The 24,677-nt window shown below is 38.6% G+C and overlaps 2 protein-coding genes, 2 long non-coding RNA genes and 1 other non-coding gene across 6 annotated transcripts in view; 4 read left to right on the top strand and 1 right to left on the bottom strand.

Moving 5' to 3' along the window:
- LOC106028456 (uncharacterized) overlaps positions 1 to 162 on the bottom strand; it is a 39,965-nt gene extending 39,803 nt beyond the window's left edge. For both annotated transcript variants that reach the window (XR_010051242.1, XR_001202074.3), the window contains exon 1: positions 24 to 162. This is a non-coding gene — a long non-coding RNA (uncharacterized LOC106028456). The remainder of the gene's footprint in view (positions 1 to 23) is intronic.
- On the top strand, positions 95 to 21,481 carry Rbm34 (RNA binding motif protein 34). Its single transcript, XM_003473533.5, has 11 exons — positions 95 to 327; positions 432 to 606; positions 850 to 983; positions 2,662 to 2,893; positions 4,156 to 4,215; positions 8,144 to 8,187; positions 13,485 to 13,568; positions 13,986 to 14,049; positions 14,534 to 14,573; positions 14,764 to 14,882; positions 16,338 to 21,481. Exons 1-11 carry the CDS (start codon positions 275 to 277, stop codon positions 16,629 to 16,631), a joined length of 1,299 nt encoding a protein of 432 aa, XP_003473581.2. The 5' UTR covers positions 95 to 274; the 3' UTR covers positions 16,632 to 21,481.
- Positions 21,193 to 24,677, top strand: part of Tomm20 (translocase of outer mitochondrial membrane 20) — a 15,613-nt gene continuing 12,128 nt past the window's right edge. Inside the window, exon 1 of the mRNA XM_003473530.5 lies at positions 21,193 to 21,480. Coding sequence (XP_003473578.1) covers positions 21,360 to 21,480 — 121 coding nt within the window. The 5' untranslated portion in view covers positions 21,193 to 21,359. The remainder of the gene's footprint in view (positions 21,481 to 24,677) is intronic.
- On the top strand, positions 21,960 to 22,094 carry LOC111757925 (small nucleolar RNA SNORA14). Its single transcript, XR_002792172.1, has one exon. It is a non-coding gene; the product is annotated as a small nucleolar RNA SNORA14 (small nucleolar RNA).
- Positions 22,257 to 24,677, top strand: part of LOC134478537 (uncharacterized) — a 4,807-nt gene continuing 2,386 nt past the window's right edge. Inside the window, exon 1 of the long non-coding RNA XR_010051241.1 lies at positions 22,257 to 24,439. This is a non-coding gene — a long non-coding RNA (uncharacterized LOC134478537). The remainder of the gene's footprint in view (positions 24,440 to 24,677) is intronic.

Raw genomic sequence — 24,677 nt, 5'->3', positions numbered from 1 at the left:
CTGATTTTTACTTCAGGCCTCACCTACTCTGGGAAGGTGTCCATCACTCGCAAGATCAAGCTTCTCTGACATCAAGCAGGAAAGCTAGGAGTCAGGAACGCTGAGAAATCTTACTTTCCCGGCGCCGCGGCTGTCTGCTAGCTGGAAGGTCTGTGATCCTTCGCACTAGAGGCGTGGCTAGGGAGCGGAAATAGCCGGAGCCCGGAAGTAGCCGGAGCCCGGAAGTGCCTTTCTCCATGCTGTAGCGGGCCAGGAAAGAAAGCTTGGTTTTGGAATGGCTTTGGAAAGGGAGAACAAGCGGAAGAAAAAGAGAACTGCGGAACCGGAGTGAGTAGCGTGCCGCGTGTGTAGCTGGGTGAGAGAGTCGTGCGTTCGCCGGGCGGGTGAAGCTATGGAGGGTGGCACGCTTATAACCAGACCTTCGTTCCCAGGGAGGACCGATACCCTGGGTCCGTCCAGGATGTTGCAGGAGACTACCTGATAGGACAGGTCGCCAAGAGCTTGCTCCCTGGCCGGCGCCCTTCTGGAGCCAGTTCCAGGCCACTGGCCTCCCTGTTCAGCGCCCCGGTACCACAAGTTCGACCCATCTACGTGCCTGTGTCTCAGGTAGGTCACTGGTTCTGTGTTGAATGACCCGTTAAGTTAAGCGTGGTTTCTACAGGAGACTGATTTTTTTTTTTTTTGATAGAGAAAAAAGAGCAAAACAAAAGAAGGGCAGACTGATTTTAAGCACTGTTACCTTGCGCAGTACAACAAATGACTTCTAATTTTGAAAGATAGCAAAATTAATTGTTTGGGGTCAGAATTTTAGAAGGTGAAGTGTCAAATGTAACTTTAAACTTTTAAAAGGAAACTTCTAAGAAAAGGAAATACGATGAGGAAGAAAATACAACCTCGATACAAAGACCACATTTGCAACAGCATGCAAAAGAAGTGAAAGTCAAGAAGAAACTTTCTGATGCAGACAAAAAGTTGGCAAGCAGGTTGGTAAAATTCTCTTAGTTAATGTTACATAAAATGGTAAGAAATTAAAGTTTTTTTTGACTGCAATATTTTAATTTCTCATTTTGATTGCTTTTAAAAATTTATTGTGGAAAACTTTATGACATACAAAGTCAGGATAAACTCATTCATCTCTTAATATTTACAATTAGGCCAATTTCATTTCCTTTTTAATCTCAAATTCTCGTCATTTGGAAACAAGCCTCTAACTTAAAAAAAATTTCTTTATGGCGTATTTGAGTCAGGATCCAACTAACAGTACTATCATGTTTCTAATTATTGTTTCCATTTTTTACTACTGTCTTCAGACTTTTTATTATCTTTTCCCTTTTTCTTTGCTGCCTTACATGGTCTTTTTAGGCACTCTTTGGTGGCTCCCTAGCATCTGTAGGTTAAAGTCCAGCACTTTCACATAGAAGAAGCTGTTCTTGACTTGGAACTAGCCTTACTATATGTTTGCATTTCTTTCCCCTCTTGCTAGTTTTATTGTGTACTATAATGAACAAAATGCTAGAGAGGGACTCTCCCTTTAGTGGAGCTTTTTAGAGGAAGAGTAATAATAGCAGTCTGCATTTGTTGAGTGTCCCAGACACTGCTTTCTTCCTATGAGAAACCTTTCTTGTTTCTCTTGTAATGTATATTCTAACTGCTGTTAGCAGCAGCAGCTGCAGTAGCAGCAGTGATAGGCACGAAATCCAGAGCCTTGCCCTGCTTAATTGTTAAGTGAGTACTGAAGCACTGAGTTAGGTCCCCAGCCACTAGCTATTACCAGTTTTTGGTGAGCTTTGGATGTTTCTTTACTACACTTGCTTAGTTGTTTATTTATTGTGAGACAGAGTCTTGCTATGTCGTGCAGCCTGGCTTGGAACTTGCCATGATCTTTTGCCTCAGCCCTCTGAGTGCAAGGGTTGCTTTATAGGCTTATACCAACATGCTCAGCTTTTTATTACACTTGTGAAAGGCTCCTGATAGTTTCTTTGTGTTCTCAGAGCCTAGAATAGTGAGGAAACACAGTATTTAAGAGTGAATCATTTTGTGACTCTTAACTACCCATTTTTTCTCTTCATTCTCTAGTCACCATCCAGTTCAGGTTTTAGATTACATCAGACCTACACATCCATTTACTCATCCTTTATATTGCATTTGCCATTTCAGAATTTTCTTTTGGTAAACAGTCCTTTCAAAATCACCGAATTATAAATCGGAAACCTTTTTTTTTGACTATATTCTTTTTATAGAGTTATTTGTAAACAACACTTCTTTCTTTCTTCTTTCTTTTTCTTTCTTTTCTTCCCTTAGAATACAGCAGTGTACTCGATTCTAGATCAGAGAATGAAATTAGACATTGACAGAGTGTAAATTAAATGTTGAAGAGCTTTAAATGAACTGGCTGGCTGCACTTCTTGGTGCTACTACTCTTGGCTGGCAGTTTTAGTGTGTCTGCAAAAAAGAGAACTTAACACTTTCTTATGTTAGGGCACAGAATTTATTTTCTAAAGATACAAGTCATTTTGTAGATAATGTTAAAAGTTTTTGTGATAAGCTTTTATTTGGAAAAATGGAAATCATTGGAAAATATTTTTAACCTGAAGAATTAAATAGTGCTTTGTAAAATGCTTACTTTTATGGGTCTTATCTTTGTTTTTACTTAAAATTTAGGGAAAGTGCTTTAGCAAGTGCTGATTTAGAAGAAGAAATTCTCCAAAAACAAGTACAGAAAGGGAAAAATTCTCAATCTGGTGTTAATGTAGCAGGTAGAAAAGTACTTGATGTAGATCAGAACTTTGATGGAAGTCAAAGAAAGAAAATCCCAATCAACCAAGAAGAAGAGAGATTAAAAAATGAGAGGACTGTGTTCGTTGGGAATTTGCCTGTCACATATAATAAAAAGGTGAGTTTTTACCTTGTATATGATAAAAATTTAGAGAAACTAACTTTTGTTTATTCTTCAATTATTAAATAAGCATGTAAGTATAAGCCCACTGGTAGAATTTCATTATCATTGAATACAGATTTCAGACTACTATAAACTAATTTCAATATTCTCTCCCATTCCTGTAAGCCCTGCCCTAATTCAGACTTTTGCAAATTACAATTCAATTATTGCAGTGACTTCTTCTCTGCCTTTTTTCTTCTACCCTTATCTCCTGCTATATGCCACTGGAATGGAAACTTCCTCTGTGCAGAGATACTTAACACCTGTTTTCTTTACTACTGTATTACATGAGAGGTTGTGTTTAGTCTAGTAGTGGCGTACTAAATGCTCATTGTATAAAATGATGAATGCATCCTAAACTCAGGTTGTGTAGGGTTCAGTACACTGAAAGCATCCCCTTTTCTTTCTGTGATCATGAAGTAGTCTCTGTGTTGGCAGTCTTGACTCAAAATCTTCCATCTTTTGAACAACAATTTTAATCTACTTCCCTAAAAATAAAAGAATACTAAAAATCTGTTGGATTTTTCCCTTTGTCTCACTTGTTATCTCCTAGGATTTGATTTGTGGTTATTTTGTAGGACATAACAGATTTTGTTTTGTGCCGTTTTGTAAGAGATTTTTAGTTTAGAATTGGTCATACAAATTATTGTCCTATCTATTAAATATATGTTCATATGTTAATCTTTAGACACACGAATGTCAAAATGTACCCATTAGAATTCTCCACAAGCTGTTGGTGGTGTTAGAGACAACTAAAGAATTTCTCATAGCACTATATTAAGCATCATTAAAATTGATTTCTTAAGTTAACGTGAAATTACAGAATATATATATGGAAGATACAAGCCTAGCCTCAGTTTACATGTGGTAAAGATAAAAGACTGGAAAAAAATCACAATTCATGGACACTAATATCAACAAGTTATATTTTCTTTATTCATTAAGTTTCATTAAAACTTTGTGTCCAGGGGCTGGGGATTTAGCTCAGCGGCATAAGCGCCTGCCTTGCAAGCAGGCAGCCATGAGTTCAATCCCTGGTACCGATAAAAAGGAAAAAGACAAAGAAAAAAAAAACTTTGTGTCCAGCTAAACAGTCTCGTACTTTTCCTGAATTGTTCTTAAAAGCTAGCAATAAAAGATCTATTTTGTTATTCTATTTTGTGACACTTGATGGTTCTAAAAGTGAACTAATATATTTGTATATTTTATTTTTTTAGAAGCTGAAGTCATTTTTTAAAGAATATGGACAAATAGAATCTGTACGTTTTCGTTCTTTGGTATGTCTTTTCTCTCTTTAAAAATTTCATAATCTTAAAATGTTTTGCCTTGAGCCAAACTTACTGGGTCTTTGATACTAGGATACTTGAAGAGCATCTGACTTTTAATAGGTGTAAATATAGCCAGGGAAAGAGTGGCTCCTGATATGTATTGCTGACTCTTAGACTTGTTAAATAATCTAATAAAGGGCTGTTTGTTGTTCATTGTTTTTTGAGTCAGGGTCTCGTTGTACTGTGTAGCCCAGGCTGGCCTTGAATTTGCAGCAATCCTCCTACCTCAGCCTCCCTAGTGCTGGGATTACGGATATGTGCCACCATGCCCAGCTTATGAAAGCATATCCTTGTTAGCAGTTCTATCAGTTATTTTGGAGTGAAAATGAATGACTTTTATTTGCTATATCAATAGAGTGGTCAGAAAAGCTAATGTAAGATAGCATTTCTAGAATTTTAGCCAATATGGGAGGTTGGTGTCACTATTGGAGATAGTACTCAGTTTTCCCATAAGTGAGTTTTAAATTTCCTTATCTTATAGTTAATTTATCACAGTGTAAATTTTGGAACACTTTTGATTGTAATTAATGTATACTAGAATAGAAAATACCTAATCCTCATTTCTAATTGCTCTTTTGTGTGATGTTCTAAAATAGAGCTTCTGGCTGGGCATAATGGGTGGCACATGGCTATAATCACACCATTGGGGAGGCCAAAACAAGGGGATCACTGTGAGTTCAAGGCCAGCCTTTGCTCAGAATGAGTCCAAGGCTAGCCTGAACTACATGGCAAAATCATGCCTCAAAAACAAAAACAAGGTTTCTTAGCCTTTCATAGTATTGATATTTTAGGCTAGAAAAATTGTTACTGAAAGTAGCCCTGGGCTGGGGATGTAGCTCAGCAGCATAGTGCCTGCCTGGCAAGGCGAGATCCTGAGTTCAATTCCCTACCGAAAAAAAAAAAAAAGTAAAATAAAATAAAGAAAGCAGCCCTGTGTATTTTAGGATGTTTAATAGCATCCCTGACCTTAACCCATTAGATCCTGTCACCCCCTTCCACCCCAGTTATAACAGTTAAAAATATTGCCAAATATTTCAGGAGTCAAAACTGCTCTTTATTTTAGGAGCCATTTCCCAAGCATTTCACAGTTCACATTATTTCTGTCATTGCATTTTTTCCCACTTTTATTACCTCTTCTGAGTCCCTTTTCCCCATTTCAGATTGTTGGACTAACACGGGAACTGGGATGTCTTGCCAGCTGGAACATGACCTTCATTTACCCCCACCCAATCTGTGTTGCCTGTGATTGTCTCTGTCATTCAGTGGTATCAGGCTGCAAGCTTTGGCGGTGACTTTGACTATTGGGGGTGTGTGTGTGTGTGTGTGTGTGTGTGTGTGTGTGTGTCTCACAGTCTTGCTGTGTAGTTCACGCTGGCTTGAACTTCCTAGGTACCCCAGCCTGGCCTTGAATTTGTGGTAATCCTCCTGTGTCAGCTTCCGGAGTGGTAGAATTAATAGGCATGCATCACCATGCCTGGCTCCCTGCCTGGTTTTCAAGTGCAGTTTCTTCCTAATTAGAGTCATCCTCCCACTTTCATTCTCATTCTTTTTTGTTAGACTAGTTACAGAGGCCCACTGTGTTTACCTCTGATTTGTCTAGCATACTACTGTTAACCTGTTCTTCCTAAAGGCCTTCTTCCTGGTACTCTTGCCTTAAGTACTTCCTGGTACTCTTGCCTTGCCCTCTTTATCCTCACCCCAGCCATTACTTTCTTACCTTAAAGGAATCTGTCCAGCTTCTTCCCTGTCGCTGAGCCACACTCGAGTGAGTACTTGTTGCCTGGTAGTGCAAGTGTTGTCCCTTGTTTGTTTTTCCCTTCCAGGCTGGAAGCAGTGTTTACCAATGAAGTCTGTCTTGGTTATCCTTATGGTCCTCCAGCACCTGCTCCTTAAGTTCATTAAATATGTATCTGAGACTTGTAAAAAGTTGAGTTCTTTTCACTGTCAGTGAAATCTGTCCTTAGGTCTTAACTTGAACAGTGTTCCTTCTTATATGGGCTTTCTCACCTTTGTCCTTTTTTGCCATTCATTTTGCCTGGAGTTGTTTTGATTGTATATTAATTCTGTAGTACTGGGAATTGACCCAGAACCTAGTGCATCATAGGCAAATGCTATACCACTGAACTCCTTACCCTTTTACATTACTCTTGCTAGGACAGTGATGTCAAACCTTCTAAAGCTTTCAGTGATATAAACAGCCTGCTGTAGCAAGCATGCCATAGGTTTGCTGACACTGGCCTAGGCTGTCCTCCAATTTGTGGTGCTTCTGCCTCAGGCTTCTGAGTAGGTAGGAAAAATTTGTCACCCTCCTAGCCTGGAGTCCTACATCCCATTTTATCTGTGAGAAAACTATATCCATTTTTCGGTATACAGGTAAAGCATCACTTCAAAATATTTTCAATATTTTAATACTAATTTATTTTCTCTAAAGAAAAAATTTTTATTTTTAAAATAAAATACTTTGTGAAGAATTTTTGTATTTTGTGCTATGTGATGTATTTATTAATATTGTTAGTCATAGGATACAGGTCCTTCAGAGCTCCAAAAACACTCCCAGTAAATCTTTTATTTGGTTCCAAGAATCAAACTCAGGACCTTGGCTTGCTAGGCAGGCACTTAAGCCACTGAGCTATATCCCCAGCCCCAATAGTAAATTTTGATGATTACCATTCACATATTGAGTATTTAGAGGTTTCTCGTATATGTATATTTTTCTGTTGTAAGAGTTTATGTGATAGTGATTTGAATAACATACACAGAAGAGTTCAGTTTTTTTAGTTTTACTGTATAAACAATCAGATGACTTAGGAAAACAAGTGTTTTCTCGAAGACGTTCATAAATGCTGCTCTGAGTGAGATTTGCATTCATGAATGATTCTAGACTGACCTTGGAGGGCCAGTGTCTTTTTAGTACTGCCCAATTTGGGATATTGCCATTGTTAACTTGAATTTTTGCCTCTTCCATAGTTTTCTTTACTTAGTCCATTGACGTAAAAATTCTACGTGAAAGGGAAGTCTCGGAGGGAAAGGGAAATAAAAAGAATCAGGTTATGTTGTGTACATGACCAGCTCCCCACGATAAATGTAATCATTATGTATCATAAAAACATAATAAACACACACAAAAAGCTATGTATCACTGAAAATAAAGTGATCCAGAATGTAAATGGGATTCTCTTACTTTTCCAGTTTAAAAATCCAATTAGAAAGTAATTTTCCAGTTAGAAAATATATAAGCTCTTTCGTAGAGATATGGATAAAGTTTGCCTTATTTATTCATTTGTTAAATATTTAAGAATATGTTGGCTATAAAATAAGAAAGTAATGCCAGTCACAGTGGTACACCTGTAATATCAGCACTCAAGAGTTTGAACCCAAAGAATGCTGAAAATTTGAGGTCAACCTGGGCTACAGACTGAGTTCAAGGCTGACCTGGACTTCACAGTGTGTTCCAGGCAGACCTTGAACTCTCAATCTTCTTGCTTCAGCTTCCTGAATGTTGGCACATGTTAATTTATAAACATAGCTCCCCCCCCATATTCACTTTATAAAACAAGTTCGTTTCATTTTTCATGTCTTCAACATCATTATTTTCTCACCTTTTCCCCTTTAGTCACCCACACAGTGTGAAAGCCTTGTGTCTTTCTAGATTATTTAAAGAGCTACTGCCTTTTTAGTCTGCAATGTAATGGTGTCTTTGGGACTTTTTCATCATAAACCATGAGGTCCCTTTTACATAACATGAGGACAGTTATTTCCTAGAATGTTTTTAATCATAATATGCCAGTTAGATAACTTAGGCTTCAATTAAAATATTAATTTGCAATAATATTTCAAATACTGAATTTTTAAAATGCTTTTTTTCTTCTCTTAAAAGATTCCAGCAGAGGGAACTGTATCCAAAAAGTTGGCAGCAATCAAGTAAGTTTATAATTAGAGGAAAAGACTCATCTTAAACTCATTTTCTTTTTGGTTAAAAGTTGAGATCATGAATAGTTTCATAGATTTTTGTGTTTGGATAATATAGCATGCTTTCCTTATATCTATGATACAGATTTATCAGATACTTGTCTTTAAAGCCTTAATGTAAATTGTACAGTTATAGAAAGTATTACAAAATTACTTATTAGAAAATGTGCCACAATGGGGCTGGGGATTTAGCTCCTTGGCATAAGCACCTGCCTTGCAAACAGGCGGTCATGAGTTCAATCCCCGGCACCGATAAAAATGAAAAAGACAAAAAAAAAAAAAAAAAAAAAAAAGAAAATGTGCCACAAGACATTTCAAGAATGTTCATAGTGATTAGAAGACCATAAGGAAGTTTTGTGCCCAAATTTTCTAGTGCAAAGCCAGAATACACAAGTTTTCTAGTATAGGTCATGAAAACCGTGTTTCTTCACTTCCTGGGGTACTTCATAGCAATGTGCATCTGAATGAAAGTTACCTTGTACTTTCCAGACTGGTCGGAGAATTCTTGGTTGCTTTGGCTAATCACCTGGCATCCAGCCTGTGACCACTTCACTTTCTCTCTTTGAGGACTTGGGAAACTTACATGTAGTGTGACTTGGGGATCAAATTGTCAGAGCAATCTCCTCTGCTCAAGAATGAGACATATATACATACACATGCCCTCACTGCCTCTTTTCACACAGATTAATTTGTATTTACCTTCAGCTTTATTCAGGGTTTTAGATTAATCTCACACTTGGGTATTTTTTGCTTTCTTAATGGTACATAAAATGTTGTGTTTAACAAGCAGAACTGTCTTCACATTAGATGAAATATACTAAGGCATTTTAGAAACATTTTGTTCCCTTTAGGTATCTTGGTGACTTCATTTATTCCTAATCTGGAGTTTTATCTGTAGTTATTTGGTGGGCCAAGTCTTGGCTGCTTTTTCCCCATAAGCATCACTATGTCCGGTGTCTCAGTGACAGTTGATGAATTATCTGCTGACTCCCACATTCTTGTTTATTATGATAACCAAACCTGTAGGTCATCCTAGATATAAGGCACTGTGTAGCTGCTGATGGAAATGGGAAACTTGGTGAGATACAGCCCTTCTTTTTGAGTTACATAAATGTTCATTTTGTATGAGGCTAAAACCCCTGAGCCTCAATTTTGACAGAAATAAAAGTTCTGATAGAATATGTAATAGCGTTACTAAGAAGTTTGGGGCACTCTGTTATTGAGCTATCCCTACTTTTTAAGTCAGAGGTATTTATATTTTCCTTTTTTTCCTGTTTTAATTTTGTACTAGTGCTAATTGATCCATAGGCTAAACTTGTAGTAATAGAACCGCTTTGCTTTGCAAAAAGGGTATTTCCAAAGCCAGGTGTGGTGGTGCATCCCTGTAATCCTATTACTTGGTAGACTGAGGCAGGAGGTTGAAAGTTCCCGGCCACTCTGGACTATGTAGTGAGACCCTATGTCAAAAACCAAAATAATAATAATAAAAGATTTCCATTTGTAAATTTGCCTGCTATCTCATAGAGTTGATCACCTGTTTATTATTTCCACATCTTTACCAACTATAGTTTTTGCTTTTACTTATAAAAACAGTACATTTTTGGAGTTTTGATCACCAGCATCCTAGTAGGGAGAAATAATAGTTCTACTTTTTGTTCCTCTTGTCTTTTCCTATATTCAGGAATCAATTTGTTCTTCCTTTTATTTGAATTGTTAGTACCAGTTGCTTTTCCTCTTTTTTTGCTGTTGAATTGTTGGCTTATTAATTGGTGAGATACTAATATAATCAACCTTTTATGGTATGGGTTTAAATTTTTATTTCCTCTGTCATTTGCATTTAGACTTTGCTTATAGTGCATTTTACCATGGGAAAATGGGGGGCGTTCAATAACCAAAACTTTTACAAACATTTTTTTCTTTATTGAGTAATTTACCTACATTAAAACTGAGGCTATCTGAAGTATACAGCTTTAGTAGTTTAATATATGTGAGGGACTTGTGCATGGTCAGTGCACCTTCCTCATCCTAGGTTTTCTCCCACCCCTTTGCAATGCATCCCCCCATTCCCAGACAGCTCATCTGCTTTCTGTGTGTATGTGTTAATTTCTATTTTCTGGAGTTTTACATAAATGGAATCATCATACAGTATATACTCTTTTGCTTTTTGGGTTTTTGTTTTTGTTTTTGAGGTGCTGAGGATTCAACTCAGGACCCCCAGCAGTTAAGCATTCTCTCCAGCCACTATGTATTTTTGTCTGGCTTTTATTCAGCATAATGATTTTGACAGACACAAATACTGTTCCATGTATGAGTACCATACTCATGTTTTCATTGCTCAGTAGTAGTTCATTTCATGAAAGCATCAGAACATACCTAATTGTCAGTTCAAGAAAATTCAGGTTATTTGAGCTTTTGGCTATCTTGAATATACATTAAAAACATTTCTATGCAGATCATTTCTGTTGAGAAAATGTCTAGGGATGAGATTGCTGGGTCCTATGATAAGGGTATTCTGAGATCTCTAAGAAATTGCCAGGTTGTTTTCCAAAGTGATTGTGTCATTTTACATTTCCAGCAGTGGCCGAAACCCCTAGCTATTTCACATCCTCACCAGCTCTTAGTATTGGGAGTCATTAACATCATTTGATGTTAGCCCTGCTAAATGTTTGTCATTTTGGTTTTAGTCTCAATTTTGCTGATTACTGAAGATATTGAGCATCATTTTGCATGCTTAGTGGTTTTCTTTTCTTTGGTGAATTGTCACTGTAAAACCTTCCCATTTTCTAATGGCTTGTCTTCTTACCAAGTTGTAAGAAGTCCTTTACATGTTCTGGATGCAAAACCTTTGTCTGAAATGTTACTTATGTTTGTAGTAATTAGAAGATAACATTTAAGTTCGATCCCTGGTACCGATAAAAATGAAAAAGACAAAAAAATAAAAGATATCATTTGAAGGATCAAATGTTTTCAGAAATTTTTTTGAAAATCCAGTTGAGTGTATGCTGTTGTTAGCAGTTTTGTTATCTGGGAGAGTTGGGGTGGCAGGGTCTGTGCTGTTCTGGCCTAGCCTCTGGCTCAGATGGGCTGGAGTCACTATCTTAGGAGCTGATGGTCAGTCTCTCCATGCCAGGATAGCAAAGCACTGCCTTATATCTTTCATAGATCCTCTCCAACATAGAATTTTCCACCCTCTTCTGAGGGCAGGAGACCTGTCTTCCAACCACAGGAGACTACACAGGAGCAAGACTGTGTGACAGGCTTGCTGTCTTCCCCTAATGAACCAACTTATTCTTCCATTAGAGAAGAATCCACATGGGGCTTGGCCACATTCTTCAACTTGTAGTCCCTATGGACTTGCTTATGGGCTCCCTCTTCCTCTCAGGCTTTCCTGTGGACACCAGCAGAATCAAATGGGGTGCATCCTTTGAGTGTACCCACTTCTGCATGAGGAGCTACCCAGGTTTGTTTGAGACCCACCTCAGCATTTATGCCCTCCTGGTCTCTCCTAGGAAGGAGGGGCTGGCCTGGCCTTAGCTTCCAAGCCACTTGTTTCCCTGAGACTCTGGCTCTCTGAAGACTTGCACGAGAGTTAGTTTGTTCTACAGTAGTTACTTGGTGTCTTCCTACTGTTGGGGCAAGCTGGAAGAGTCTCTTTCTGGCTGTCGGTTGTAAGTAGAAGCAGAAGCTTTGCCATCCATCAGGCTTGGTGCAAGCCAACTCTATAGAGTCAAGTGCAGCCAGACTGCATGCTTACTCTTCATAGTCCCTGTGCCAAGGTCTTTCTCCACAGAATAACAAAGTCATGTCCATTGATATGCATCTGCAGGTCTGTTGTAGAGTGTTGTCATCAGCTGCACTGTTGTATGGAAAGAGTGAGGCTCCAAAATGAACAGGCTGAGTTGCTGTCCTAGGTTGACTACTTATTTATGATCACGATCATGTACATTTCCAAGTCTCAGCATTATTATTCTTAAAGTCAGAAAAGTAATACCTATGTCAGATGTGAAATTCAGATGTATTATTGTGTCCAGTTCAGGGCCAGGTATGTGTTAGGTACTTAATAAATCACAGGTGCTTTCATCAGTATAAAAGTGTTAGGGCGTTGGAAATATGGCTCAGTGATAGAACACTTTGCCTGGTATGCAGGGAGCCCTGGGTTTGATTTTCAGCACCGTAAGATAATACAATAAAAATAAAATTATTTCAATGGCATAGTACCATATTACTGAATAGCATTAGTGGGGGCTGATGTCAGACCTCCAATATGCAGCTGTACTTAATGCTGACAAGTCTTTCTACCTCAGTAATTACTTTTTTTTTTCCTGAGCACTTGTTGATGGTGCTTATTTGGGTACAGTATTAACACTTTTGTTACTTTAAAACTAGGTTCATGTCTTCCAAGAAAAATCTGTGGTGCTTATGAGGTCCTAATTTTGCTGACTTACACATCTAACTTATTTCACCTTTTGGAAACAGTGAATTAGTTAATGGGTACAAGCCTTGAACATAGCAGCTACAGTCATTAAAAGAGTGAAACTCATAATGGCAAAATCCAGGCAATTCTACATTAATTTTTGGTTTTTTGTTTTGTTTTATTTTTTTTGGTACTAGGGATCAAACTCACAACCTAGCGCTTGCCAGACAGGTTCTTATGCTGCTGAGCCAAATCCCAGTAAGATAAAAAAACAGATACAGAGACAATCCTATTAATTAAACTGAGTCAAAGAATAGATAAGACCAAAGTGTAATAATAGTGAGAAATAGTCACTGGGGTGATAGAATCACGTAGATAAATGCAGGGAACTGGTTCATACAAAAGTGGGGATAGTGGTGGTTCCTTTGGAGGTTAGGAGGCCCTGCAGCTGGAAAGGGCCACAGAGACGCTGCTAGATGGGCTGTGGCTGCCAGAGCCTTGGCTTTGGGTTATTTTATTAAGCAGTATGAGGCTATGTACTTTTCTACGTGGGCATTTTATTTTAAAGTAAAAAGGGAAAGCCAGGTTCATGGGTGTACTAGATTCAGAACAGCAGCTGAGATGACAAATCTAGTCTTTGTGTTGTTCTCAGAGCTTCATACATGTGGGCTGTCATGTTCCCACCACTGCCTTTAGAAGTGTGTTCTTTTTTTGAGTTATTACTACTTAAAGAAAGTAAAACTGCTACATTTTGTCACACATGCTGATAGTAGAAAGCAAGCTAAACTTACTATGACTTTGAGGTTAACAAATTTTACCTATATTTTTGTTACAGACGTAAAATCCATCCTGATCAGAAAAACATTAATGCTTATGTCGTGTTTAAGAATGAGAGTGCTGCTACAAAAGCATTGAAAAGGTAATTTTATCTTTGATATTTTAACAGAATGATTGTCAAGGAGACTATTTTTGAGAGTAAGGAAATTAATTGGAGAAAAGGAATGAGAAATAGGTGTAGGAATAGTTCCTAAAGGACAGGAGATGTCCTGAATGGGTTGCCTGTAAAGGGGATTTTTTATGTGCAGGTGTGCTGTGGGTTGGGGCCCAGGGCCTTTGCATTTTTGATTCTCATTTTTTATTTTGAGACAATCTTGCTAAGTTGCCCAACCTCTGCTTGAACTCATGATCTTCCTGTCTCAGTGTCCTAGAGTGCTGGGATTACAGGTGTGCACTACCACACCCAGATTTGTTTGTTCTTTTACTTCAGTTTGGAGCAGTTACTTTCGTAACTTGGTGCTCATGTTTAATAAGCATTTCTCTTGTATTTATGACATAGCAATGGGGCCGAGATTGCTGATGGATTTCATATTCGAGTTGATCTTGCATCTAAATCCTCATCTGTGAGTAGTAATTGATTTGTTTAAAGAATTACAGTGGCTGGGGCTTACAGGCCAAACGACCTACCGTGTATTTTTGTTTTATTGTTATACAACTACAGTGCTTTTTTCGTATCACCTATGGGTTGGTTTTGAACTGTAGCAGCAGAGGTGTGTAGTTGCAACAGAGATCATGTGGCCGCAAAGCCTAAAATAATTGTTCTAGGGCTTCTTACAGAAAAGATCCCCTCCTCCCTAATCCAGTACAAGCAAGCCTTCCCTGAGCACCACTGTGTGTCAGTGCTTGCTGTGAGTGGAAAGTCTTCCTCTGGTGCTTACAAAAGGGAAGATGAGAAGAATAGAAATAAGGGTCCAATGTGTGGCTTAGTCAGGGGTGAATGACTTGCCCCATCAGATGTGGGGGAAGGTGGGAGAGAGGCAGGAGGATAACATGGCTTCCATTTTCTGGTCCTGTGAGTGATTTTTATTAACTCTCTTTGTATTTCAGAGGGACAAGAGATCAGTGTTTGTGGGGAATCTCCCTTATAGTAAGTTTGCTTAAATAAATATATTTCAGTAACAAAATAAAATCTAGTATTAATGTTTTTCTTAAGATTAAATTTAAGTATACAGTGTAAGGATGTATATTTATGGAGCTGTGCTTAACTTGCTTTGTTATCAAACATCTCTGGCTTTCTAAGATAAGTCTTTAACTTTACTGTGGTGAATGTTTTTTAGAAGTTGAAGAAACTGCTGTGAAAGAACACTTTTTGGACTGTGGCAGTATTGTGGCAGTGAGGCTTGTGAGAGACCGAGTTACAGGTGTCGGCAAAGGGTTTGGCTATGTGCTGTTTGAGGTATGAGAGACTATATGTATTGTCGCTATTCCTTGGCATGAACTAGGAAGCATTATCAACTCTGTGTTCAGACATAACTTACTTTCATCCTCAGATTCTGACTTAAAACTGAATTCTTTTCAGTAGTGTCTCAGTAGACTTTTAGTAGTCTGGGAGGCTGAAGCAAGTGGATATTGCAAGTTTGAGTCCAGCTTGGGCAACTTAGTGAGACCCTGTCTCAAAATAATAAACAGAAAGGACTGAGCATAGCTCAATATGATGGCTCTGGGCTTAACTCCGAGTGCCACAAAAAAGCAAAACAAAACCCCTTAATGTGTAACCTGCCATCATCACCACTTTTACTAGAATCACACCTAACCAAAAAAGTGTTCTAGTTCCCCTTTTCTTCATATTGCTATTAAGACTGGAAATTAATAGGACTAACTGTATGAATCTCCATCTTTACTGCAATGGATAAAATAATTTTTCACAGTAAAATTTTGGAGGCTATACCGTTTAGTCATATTAAGTTTACTGATTAACCAATGTTTCATGCCTAATATTAAGTAGTAAAATAATATATTTTCTGGTGGCACTTAACTCTTTCTTCCCTCAGAAACAGCAAAATTCATTTTAGTATTTTTTCCTGTTCCTTTGTTTATAGCTGAATATAAATATAAAACTTTGAAACCTATTTTCTGTCATGTGAGCATGTTCATTTGAGGGATACAACATGATTTATACTGGTAGTACTCTGCTGTTGGATAGTAGCAGTGTTCTCTGTAATAATGAAATTGTAATGATGATATTTTTCCTCAAATGTTTACTTGTATTTTGGATCACTTCTTTAGGCTTGCTCCCCATTGGGATACAATATTTCTAGGTTAAGATGTGTGACTATTTTAAAGATTTGATAATAGGTGTTGCTGGGTAGCTTTTTAGAAAAGTTGGGAGTGTTTCCATGTTTTCTAACTTCTGTTACTTGATAAATTCACAGAGTCCTGTAACAAATACCTCTTGGACTTTCAAGGGAGTAGTAAACCTGTGTGTTAGACGAATTAATAATACAGTTGTAGAGATAAATGGATGACTATAGAGTATCTAGTTCCACATTTTAAGATATGTGATGGAGATTTTCTTGTCCTTTGCACACAGCAGGACTATTACAGAAAGATGGCTTGTGAGATGTTTTTGGTTTAAAAGATTGCATGTGACTAATGATTCAAAACTCCTTACTGTAAAAAAGTGAAGTCTCTGCAATTGTGAGTTTCCTGAAAATTTTGAGGCAGCTTGAGTGCCTCTGGGAAAACTTGTATAGACCATGACCCAAAAAACACTTGGAACTAAGCTTCCTAGAAGTGGGAGGGGCTTTCCTCTGGGAGTTTGAAGGTTACTCTCATCTGTTAAGATCGATATTTTACTAGTCTCTGCAGATTAACTTCTGGTAGAAATTAATGTATTGATTTTTTTTTCCAGAACACAGATGCTGTTCATCTTGCTCTGAAATTAAATAATTCTGAGCTAATGGGAAGAAAACTCAGAGTCATGCGCTCTGTTAATAAAGAAAAATTAAAACAAAATTCAGATCCATGTTTGAAGAATGTCAGTAAATCCAAGCAGAGACTTAATTTTGCTTCCAAAGATTCAGGACAGTCTAAAAGTGTATTTATTGGAGAAAAAGCTGTTCTTGTTAAGAAGAAGAAGAAGAAGAAGAAGAAGAAAGAACAGAAAAAGAGTGGGCGAACTAAGAATCTGAGAAAACAAAAGTAACTATCAGAAGCTGCTTGCCTTTTTTCTGGTGAGGTCTACCAATCTAAGTGTGGTGCATTCATGGACTGAGCATCATGATTTTTTATGTATTGTGAGTGTGGGACTTGTACAGTCTTACTGACATTGTAATCCTTTCAGATCACTTGTTTTTTAATGTAGGCAGATTAGTTCATGGATTATGTGTTACTGGTGATGGTATAAGAGATTATTTTATTAGGCCCTGGTCAACATTTAGAATTTTAATGATTATTTGACTCTATGTTAGAAATAGGTAATTAGTTCTTCAAAGGGTTATTTCAAGAATATTTTTGCTAGAGATGAAACTAATAATTTAGTGATATATTACTGATTATACATAGACCAAGTAGCCTTAGTAACTTTAAATTGAAAATACTGATTCCAGGTCCAGTAATTATATCTGTGAATGTGGCCGGGGGTTTAACTCAGTGGTTTAAATGCCTGCTTGGCAAACAGGAAGTTGTGAGTTTGATCCCCAGTACAAATAAATAAAATAATAATATCTATGAAAGATTTGAGACCTGTTACATATTACATACTCATTTTTCTTTCTTTTGCACTTACGATAAGTTGGAGTTCTGGATTTTTATCTTATTCCATCAGCTAATAATAACTAACCAATAAGAATGTAAAATAATTTCTGATTTCTTTTATCTAACCAATGACTCAACATTATTGAAGTCTTTGGCAAAATGACTACCCAGCATATTTCTAATTTAATTTCTATTTGAAAGATATTCTCCCAGGAAAATGTGTAATCTTAAATCTGTGTCACTTAGAATAAAACAGCCTTTAAAAAAATATCATATTTAAAGTTACCTACATACCTACATTTTCTAATGGAATATAATGATTAGGTCACAAAGTGTAAGTAGAGTTCAACAAATAGAATACTGTTGCATTCTCTGGGGTGATAAGCTGGTACACCTTCACTGGTCTTACCAAGCTGTGTCTATCCAGGTGGGAGACCTGGAGAAGGGGCAATAACCCATGATGGCTGATTTTAGGCAGGGCTTCAGTGACTATTGATTGTATCACAGATGGATGGGTGGGAATATGAGAACTTACTGCTTTGAAAATCTTGTCTTTTGGGAATAATAGAACACAGAAAACCTATAATGGAAATTTTATTTCTATAGTAACAAATGTGAACTAAAATTGTAATGTCTGTTATGGTTTCTATCTAGATATCCCCCCTTAAGCTGTATACACTCATAGGTGGGGCTCTTGGGTGGTGATTGGATCATGGAGTGTGGCGCTTATCAGTGGATGAGCCAATGGATGAGCCTGCTGATGAGTGTATAGCTGAATGAGAAATGAAGCCTGGTCAGAGGAAGTGGGTCACTGGGGCTGTGGCCTGGAAGTATGTATCTGCCTTTCCCTTCCTTTGAGCTATCTGCTTCCAGTTGCCTTGGCGTGAGCAATTCTGCACTGCCTTGCTGCCATGCCCCATTGCCTTGGAGCCAGCCAGTTGTGGCTGAAACCTCAACAAACTACAAGCCAACATAAACCCTCCCTCTTAAGTGTTAAGTTGTGGATGTTGGGTATTGTCTCAGCAATGAAAAAGACATTTGTATGCAAACAAGCTACATAACGCACATACAGTCTTGTCTATATATCCTACAAATGTGTCTTTATGTAAATTTAAATGGGAATATATGCAAAAATACTCAGCTATAATCAGGTCACAAATATTTGTTCTAAACACAGTACAGGATCCAAAGCATAAATAACCAGTCTCCAGATACAGGAAAGTGGAGCTCTTTCTGCCTTCTATAGACCTACATCTTAGAGACCCATTAGGTCATAAGGATATGACATTTGTAGATGACATAGATTGTCCCTGCATATGCAGCCTGTGTGCACAGACTTGTGACTCACATGATTGGGCAACTTCATATTTGTTACAGTGAAACTGACATTTCCATTTTTCTCTAGAAAGAGTTTTTATGTCACTCTTAATAGTTTAAAATACATTTGACGGGGCTGGGGATTTAGCTCAGCGGCATAAGCACCTGCCTTGCAAGCAGGCGGTCGTGAGTTCAATCCTTGGTACCGATAAAAAGGAAAAAGAAAAAAAAAATGTAAAACACATTTGACTACGAAAAAAAGTAATGTGTTTTTAAAAAAAAAAAAGTCCAGATACTCTGGTAATTCTTTGTTACCTGGAAAAAAATACCACTATATCTAATTAAGTAGTTCTAGCTACAGGAAGATACTGGATGGTTATCAGTGGCTACAATTTGATTTTTACTGATTGTAATAAAGATTATCAGTAGTCTTGAGTAATCATGAGCATAATTTTTTTTTAATGAACTTTCCCTGACTCTGCTCCATGAACAGTGTTTTCTGCTAGTGATCTTGGGTTTAAGGTATAAAGTTTAGGGCCAAGGATTTAGCTCAGCAGCGTAAGTGTCTGCCTGGCAAGTACAAGGTCATGAGCTCGATTCCCAGTATTAAAAATAAAGTATAAGGTAAAACGATTCTTACTCAGAACAAGAAAACAGGAATGCTTCACATCACCTACCCAAGTATTTTTTCACTGAGTATCAAAGAATCGTATCTTGCTCCTGTTGGTCACAGGCTTTCATTTTGTAAGCTCTGAACTTTTTACACGTGTGTAAAGATGTCTGTATTCTTGATCCAGCCTTGTGACTGTACCTTAAATAGGTTGATTGGTGAAATAAGGGGGTTGTGCTATATGGATGGTTTCATACGTCTATTATGATCACAGTAGTTCTACATTGTGACTGATACAAACAAATATATTTAGTCCACATGATCATTTCACATGACAGAATACTATATAGTTTTTGGTGGTTTTTGTTGTTGAGTTTTTTGGTTTGTTTTTAAAACTTGGGTCTTGTTAACGTTGCCTAGACTGGGATTGAATTTACAGTCCTCCACTTCAGTATCAGAGTAGATGGGACTATCCAAATATTTTATTGTAGTAAAAATACTGATTATTTAGGTCTCTGCAATCTACTGATGGGTCCACTCACAAAAATTGCTTTGGTGATGTCCATACTGTTTTCATTTCTGGAAGGAATCTACACATAGTATTTTATGATAAGTATTTCCTTTTCTGTTAATGTATTGTCTAGCATGTTGTATCACATAGTAACTATTTCAACATTTATGCTACATTTACAATATATAGAATGAGGGCAGAGATGAGTACCCTGTTTGGGGTTTATCCAGGAATCCTAATGTCATGGCCACTGTCTTAGTTACTATTCTCATTGCTGAGACAAAATACCCAACACCCAAAATTAAAGTAGGAAGTGTTTATATGGCTTACAGTTTGTAGGTTTCAGTTCATAGTAGGCTAAGCAGGTTGGCATGACTGAGGGCCATCACAGAGCACAGTTTATCGCAGGCAGCAAGGCAACAGCAGTGATCTTCTTTCGGTTCCTTATATCCTATCCAGGATATCCACTTACTGTGGAGCAGCCTTAGTCCTAGGACTGTACCATGGATCAATTTCACTCTCACACCCTTGATTCCAGCATCACACGTCCTCGAACCAGCCATCTCCAAAACGTCCATGAGGCTTTGGAGACACATCTAGAGATAACCCATAACCTACCACAAAGCCTGGTCCTTGGCTTTAGGTTTCATGCCAGCTATATGGCATTGGACAAATCTACACACCAGAGGCTCAGGATAAAATCCTAAATAGTTGAGCTCACCGTTAACTTTTGGAATAAAAATCTGTGTGCAGGGTATATAGGAAAAGCATTTCATCTTATTCTTGTGCAACCCTCGAATCTGAATTCACTTTGGTGTATTTGTATCTCCTACTCCATTTGGGTTAGTGAACACAGTGCCTTTGGACTAATTTCCAGTATTACCAGGAGGAGCTCTGTATCATCATTACTTAGAGACTTTTCCTCAATTACATGTCCAAAGCACCGATGCTGTCATTTCAGACACCAAACTGCTTAGGTTAGGAGCACAGGCCTCTTCAAGGCTGTTTTTACCTCAGACTCCAGCTACAAATTTGGGAGGAGGCAGTCCTTGTATCTGATGAGGTGGGCACACATTAGGAGTTTTCCATTACCTTCTTGGGTTATATAACCTCTGGACTCAGGAAAAGTGCTGCTCTTAGGATTAGTTTCATTGAGTATGATAGTACAAATGAGAATATTACAAGGGAAAAGGCAGGGTTTTTTTCTTAAACTTCTTTTAAAGGTTATATATTTTTAGAGGAACAGTTGCGATTTTCTCTCACACCTCATAAAATACCCAAATTTATTCAAGATTTGTAAAGCAAGTTTACAGGTTAATTACTAACACAACATTTAACAGGCTGTATAAGCCACAGTGAGGTAAAGCCCTGTTATCAGGGGCTCTCCATCTTGATTGTCCACGAATAAGGTTCGCTGCTGCTCCCTGAGTTTGCTTACCATTGCCAAGACACTCGCCGGGATCAAAGAAAAGGCTTACTGCAAAACCTCAGGGCGCATGCGATGTCAGCCGCGCCGCCAGGGCGGCTCCCACGTGGCAACCCGAGCTCTGGCCACTGCGCTTCTGCGCAGGCACAGCCGAGGACGCCCTATGGGCCTCGCGAGCCGGAAGTGCCCCTGCTAGTTCTTTCCGGTGCTTTTTAGGGAGCTTCAGCTGCAGGCTGTACAATTGCTTTGTAGATTCGTGACCAACCGCTGCAGTGCGGGCCCCCTGCGGCCGGCACGCTGAAGTCGAGAGGACATGGTGGGTCGGAACAGCGCCATCGCCGCCGGCGTGTGCGGGGCCCTCTTTATCGGATACTGTATCTACTTCGACCGCAAGAGGCGAAGTGATCCCAACTTCAAGAACAGACTTCGAGAACGTGAGTGGGTCCGCGCCTCACCTTGGCGGTTGCTTTGCGTACAGCTGAGGAAGATATGGCGCCGTCGCGCGGCCCAGGGGTCCTGGTCTGGGCCCTTCACAGGTTCCCTCCATTTTGAAGAAGGATCGGCCCCATTTTGTGTTTCCCTCTCTGACTGTGTAGATTATCCTGACTTCTGTTGCTATTTGGGGTGGGAGCAGCAGCCTAGGGCCTGCACTGAGGCACTGAGCTATACACCCCCACCTCTTTTGTATTTTTAAGATAGCGCGCAATTATCCGGGCTGGGCACGAATTTTGGATCCGTCTGCCTCAGGCTCTCAAAATGCTGGAATTACGGGCTTGCGCCACCTCGCCTAAGTGGTCTCTTTTTACGAAATTCACCTTTTAAAGCTTCTGTTTTTCATCCAGGATTCGTGCTTTGTGTGTGTGACTGATATTAGCGTCAGCCTAAATTCGCAAATTCAGATCCTTTGTTGATACTGCATTCTTAAACCCTCTTGGCAGCTTCGCTCTGAGTGCTTCCAAGATATGAGTGAATGCTAGAGAAATTGCGGGGGAGTCCAAAGGGCTGCGCTTGTCTTGTGGCTCAGTCTTATTTCATACCTGCGACATCTTTTAAGAGAGGTTTACACCATAGAGAGAGATTCAGTCCCTTGAAACCATCGTGATCCGGGGATAGCTTAATTTGCAACAGCAGAAAAGCAAATTTGTTGAAATAACATTTTTATAACAGATGTATGGTGCTCAGCTATATTATTAAAGCCAAGAAGGTACAAATAGCGAAGATTCCGTATCCTTATTGTTTAGTTAAGGTAGCATCACGAGTGTTCTATAGCCACGTGTAGGCTAGCTATTGAGTAACCTATTGAATACAACTGGTCCTAGTTCTTTATTTTTTTATTTTTTGTACCGGGAATCGAACTTAATGCCTTGTGCGTGCCAAGCAGGCGCTGTGCAGCCGAACTATATCCCCGGCCCCAAGTTTTAGCTCTTCTAATGGAAGGAAGATTACTTGGAATCCGACATTGGATTTCGAAGTCCCAATCACTGATGAGCAGCATGGCCTTGGACTTTCTGCATCTTAAATTTATTTTGTTTAATTATTTGTGGTACTGAGGAATAACCCAGCGTCTTTGAACTGAGCTGCAACGCCAAACCGCTTTTACATTTTTACGTTGTGAGACATGATCTTGCTAATAAGTTGCCCAGGCTGAGCAACTTATTGTCAAGCCTTCCGACAGCTTGGGACACCCTCTTATCTTCGTGCTGGGGTTATAAGCACAAGCCACAACGCCTGGCTAAATCTTCGATAGCTGTATAAAATCAGATGATGCCACCTGCTCCTTGTTTCTGAAAAGAAATGTTTGAGGTGCCCACCATAGTTCTATTATAAAGAAGGTTCAGGGCCTGGGGATTTTGCTCAGCGGCTTAAGCGCCTGCCTTGCAAGTGTGCGGTCCTGAGTTCAATCCCCGGTACCTATAAAAGGGCCAAAAAAAAAAAAAAAAAAAAAAAGGTTCCAACGTAAACACTGATCAAATGTAATTATTGGAAGACAGATATCCTATACTGTAGCTTCAAAAATGGATGAGTGTGTTGGATTCAAATGCAGAGCTCTAAGAATGGATTGGTTTTTATGAAAACTTTAAGCAAGTGATTTCTGCCTAAAGAAATCATAAGCGTTACTATTTTAGACAAACTGAGGAATGTTTTTGAAATCTTTTCCATGTTTTAAATTTTTTTAAAAAAAAATTTTTTTTCGTGCCAGGGATTGAATTCATGATTTTGCACTTGCCGGCAGGCGCTTGTGCCGCTGAGCTAAATCCCTGGCCTCAAAAAATTTTTTCGGTCTTTTTGAGAAAGGGCTTCTATATGCAGTTCAGGTTGGCCTTGAGCTTACTTTGTAGCCCAGGCTGGTCTCAAATTCGCTACATGTCTCAGCCTCCTTAGTGAGCTACAGCGCCCCGGTAAAAAAAATTTTTTTAATCTTGGTGAGAAGAATATAAGTGAATTACTATCTACACCAGTAACTTTAGACAGTTTCAAGCACTGTTTTTCAGTTTTTTAGCAAAATGACCTTGTTATAGTACTGTCACTGACATATACTAATAGATGAGTGTAAGATTTCTTTCTATAAACAAAAGTTTGAAATAGTTGCTAGCAAGTAAAACTTCCATTCAGAGTAATTTTGCAGTCTTTTCAAAGATAATTGTGTAAGTGGCTGGATTTGGGCATTGTGTTTCTAGGATGTTTTGTTTCATTTTTTTAAAATTTTGAATTCTTAAGTGAATTTCAAGTAGAATACATCACCAATAAAAAGGATTCTCAAAGCAGGCATTTGGATTATTGGCTTTCTTGATTTTTTTTGAAAGATATTTGTTAAAAATAAGATTTGCTATTAGGTTTGGAATCTTAATTTATTCAGACCTTTTATCTTCCATTAGAATTTTTTTGTGCTAAAAGTTGAACTCTATCTTGAGTACCTTAAGTGTGTGCTGTGCCACTGAGCTACATTTCAAATCTCCAGGGGATTTTGTTTTTGGTTTTTTGTGCTGAGGATTGAACCTAGGGCTTAGCATTGAGCCACATTGCCATCCCCTTTTTGAATTTTTGAGAGCATCTCATTCAGTCTTCCAGTCTAGGCTCAAACTTGTGATTGCTGGTCTCAGCCTTCTAGAGCATTGAGAATATAGGCATGTGCCACTACCCCTCACTTCCCAGTCCTTGTAAAAATTTTATTGTGTTTCTCCGGCTAGTCTCAAACTTGTGGTCCTCCTGCTTCCATTCTTGAATATCTGGGATTATAGACATGTAGACATGTGCTATTGTACAGGCTCCAGCTGTGTTTTTTTTTGTTTTGTTTTGTTTTGTTTTGTTTTTGTGACAAGATCTTGTAGTCTAGGCTAGCCTGGAACTTGCAGTGATCCTCCTGCCTCAGCCTCCTGAATGCTGGCATTACAGGTCTGTGCCACCATATCTTGTGCCTGTCAGGACTCTTAAAACAATCTAAATCTTTTTAAATAGTGTCTCGGTTTGTTGTTTGGATTAGCCTTGAATTTACCATGTAGCTCAGACTGCTTTGAATGGTGACCCTCCTACCAGTCACTGAGTTCTGGGATTACAGACATGTCCCACCATGCCCAACTTAATCTAAATCATTAAGTAAAATTTAAACTGAGCCTAGTGGTACAAGCCTGTC

The sequence above is a fragment of the Cavia porcellus genome, unplaced genomic scaffold (assembly GCF_034190915.1).
Source record: "Cavia porcellus strain 051 isolate PalLab524CR breed Dunkin Hartley unplaced genomic scaffold, mCavPor4.1 scaffold_13, whole genome shotgun sequence".
NCBI classification, from domain to species: Eukaryota; Metazoa; Chordata; class Mammalia; order Rodentia; family Caviidae; genus Cavia; species Cavia porcellus.
Note: the sequence above shows the minus strand (reverse complement) of the source record. Positions and strands in the feature narration are given on the sequence as shown.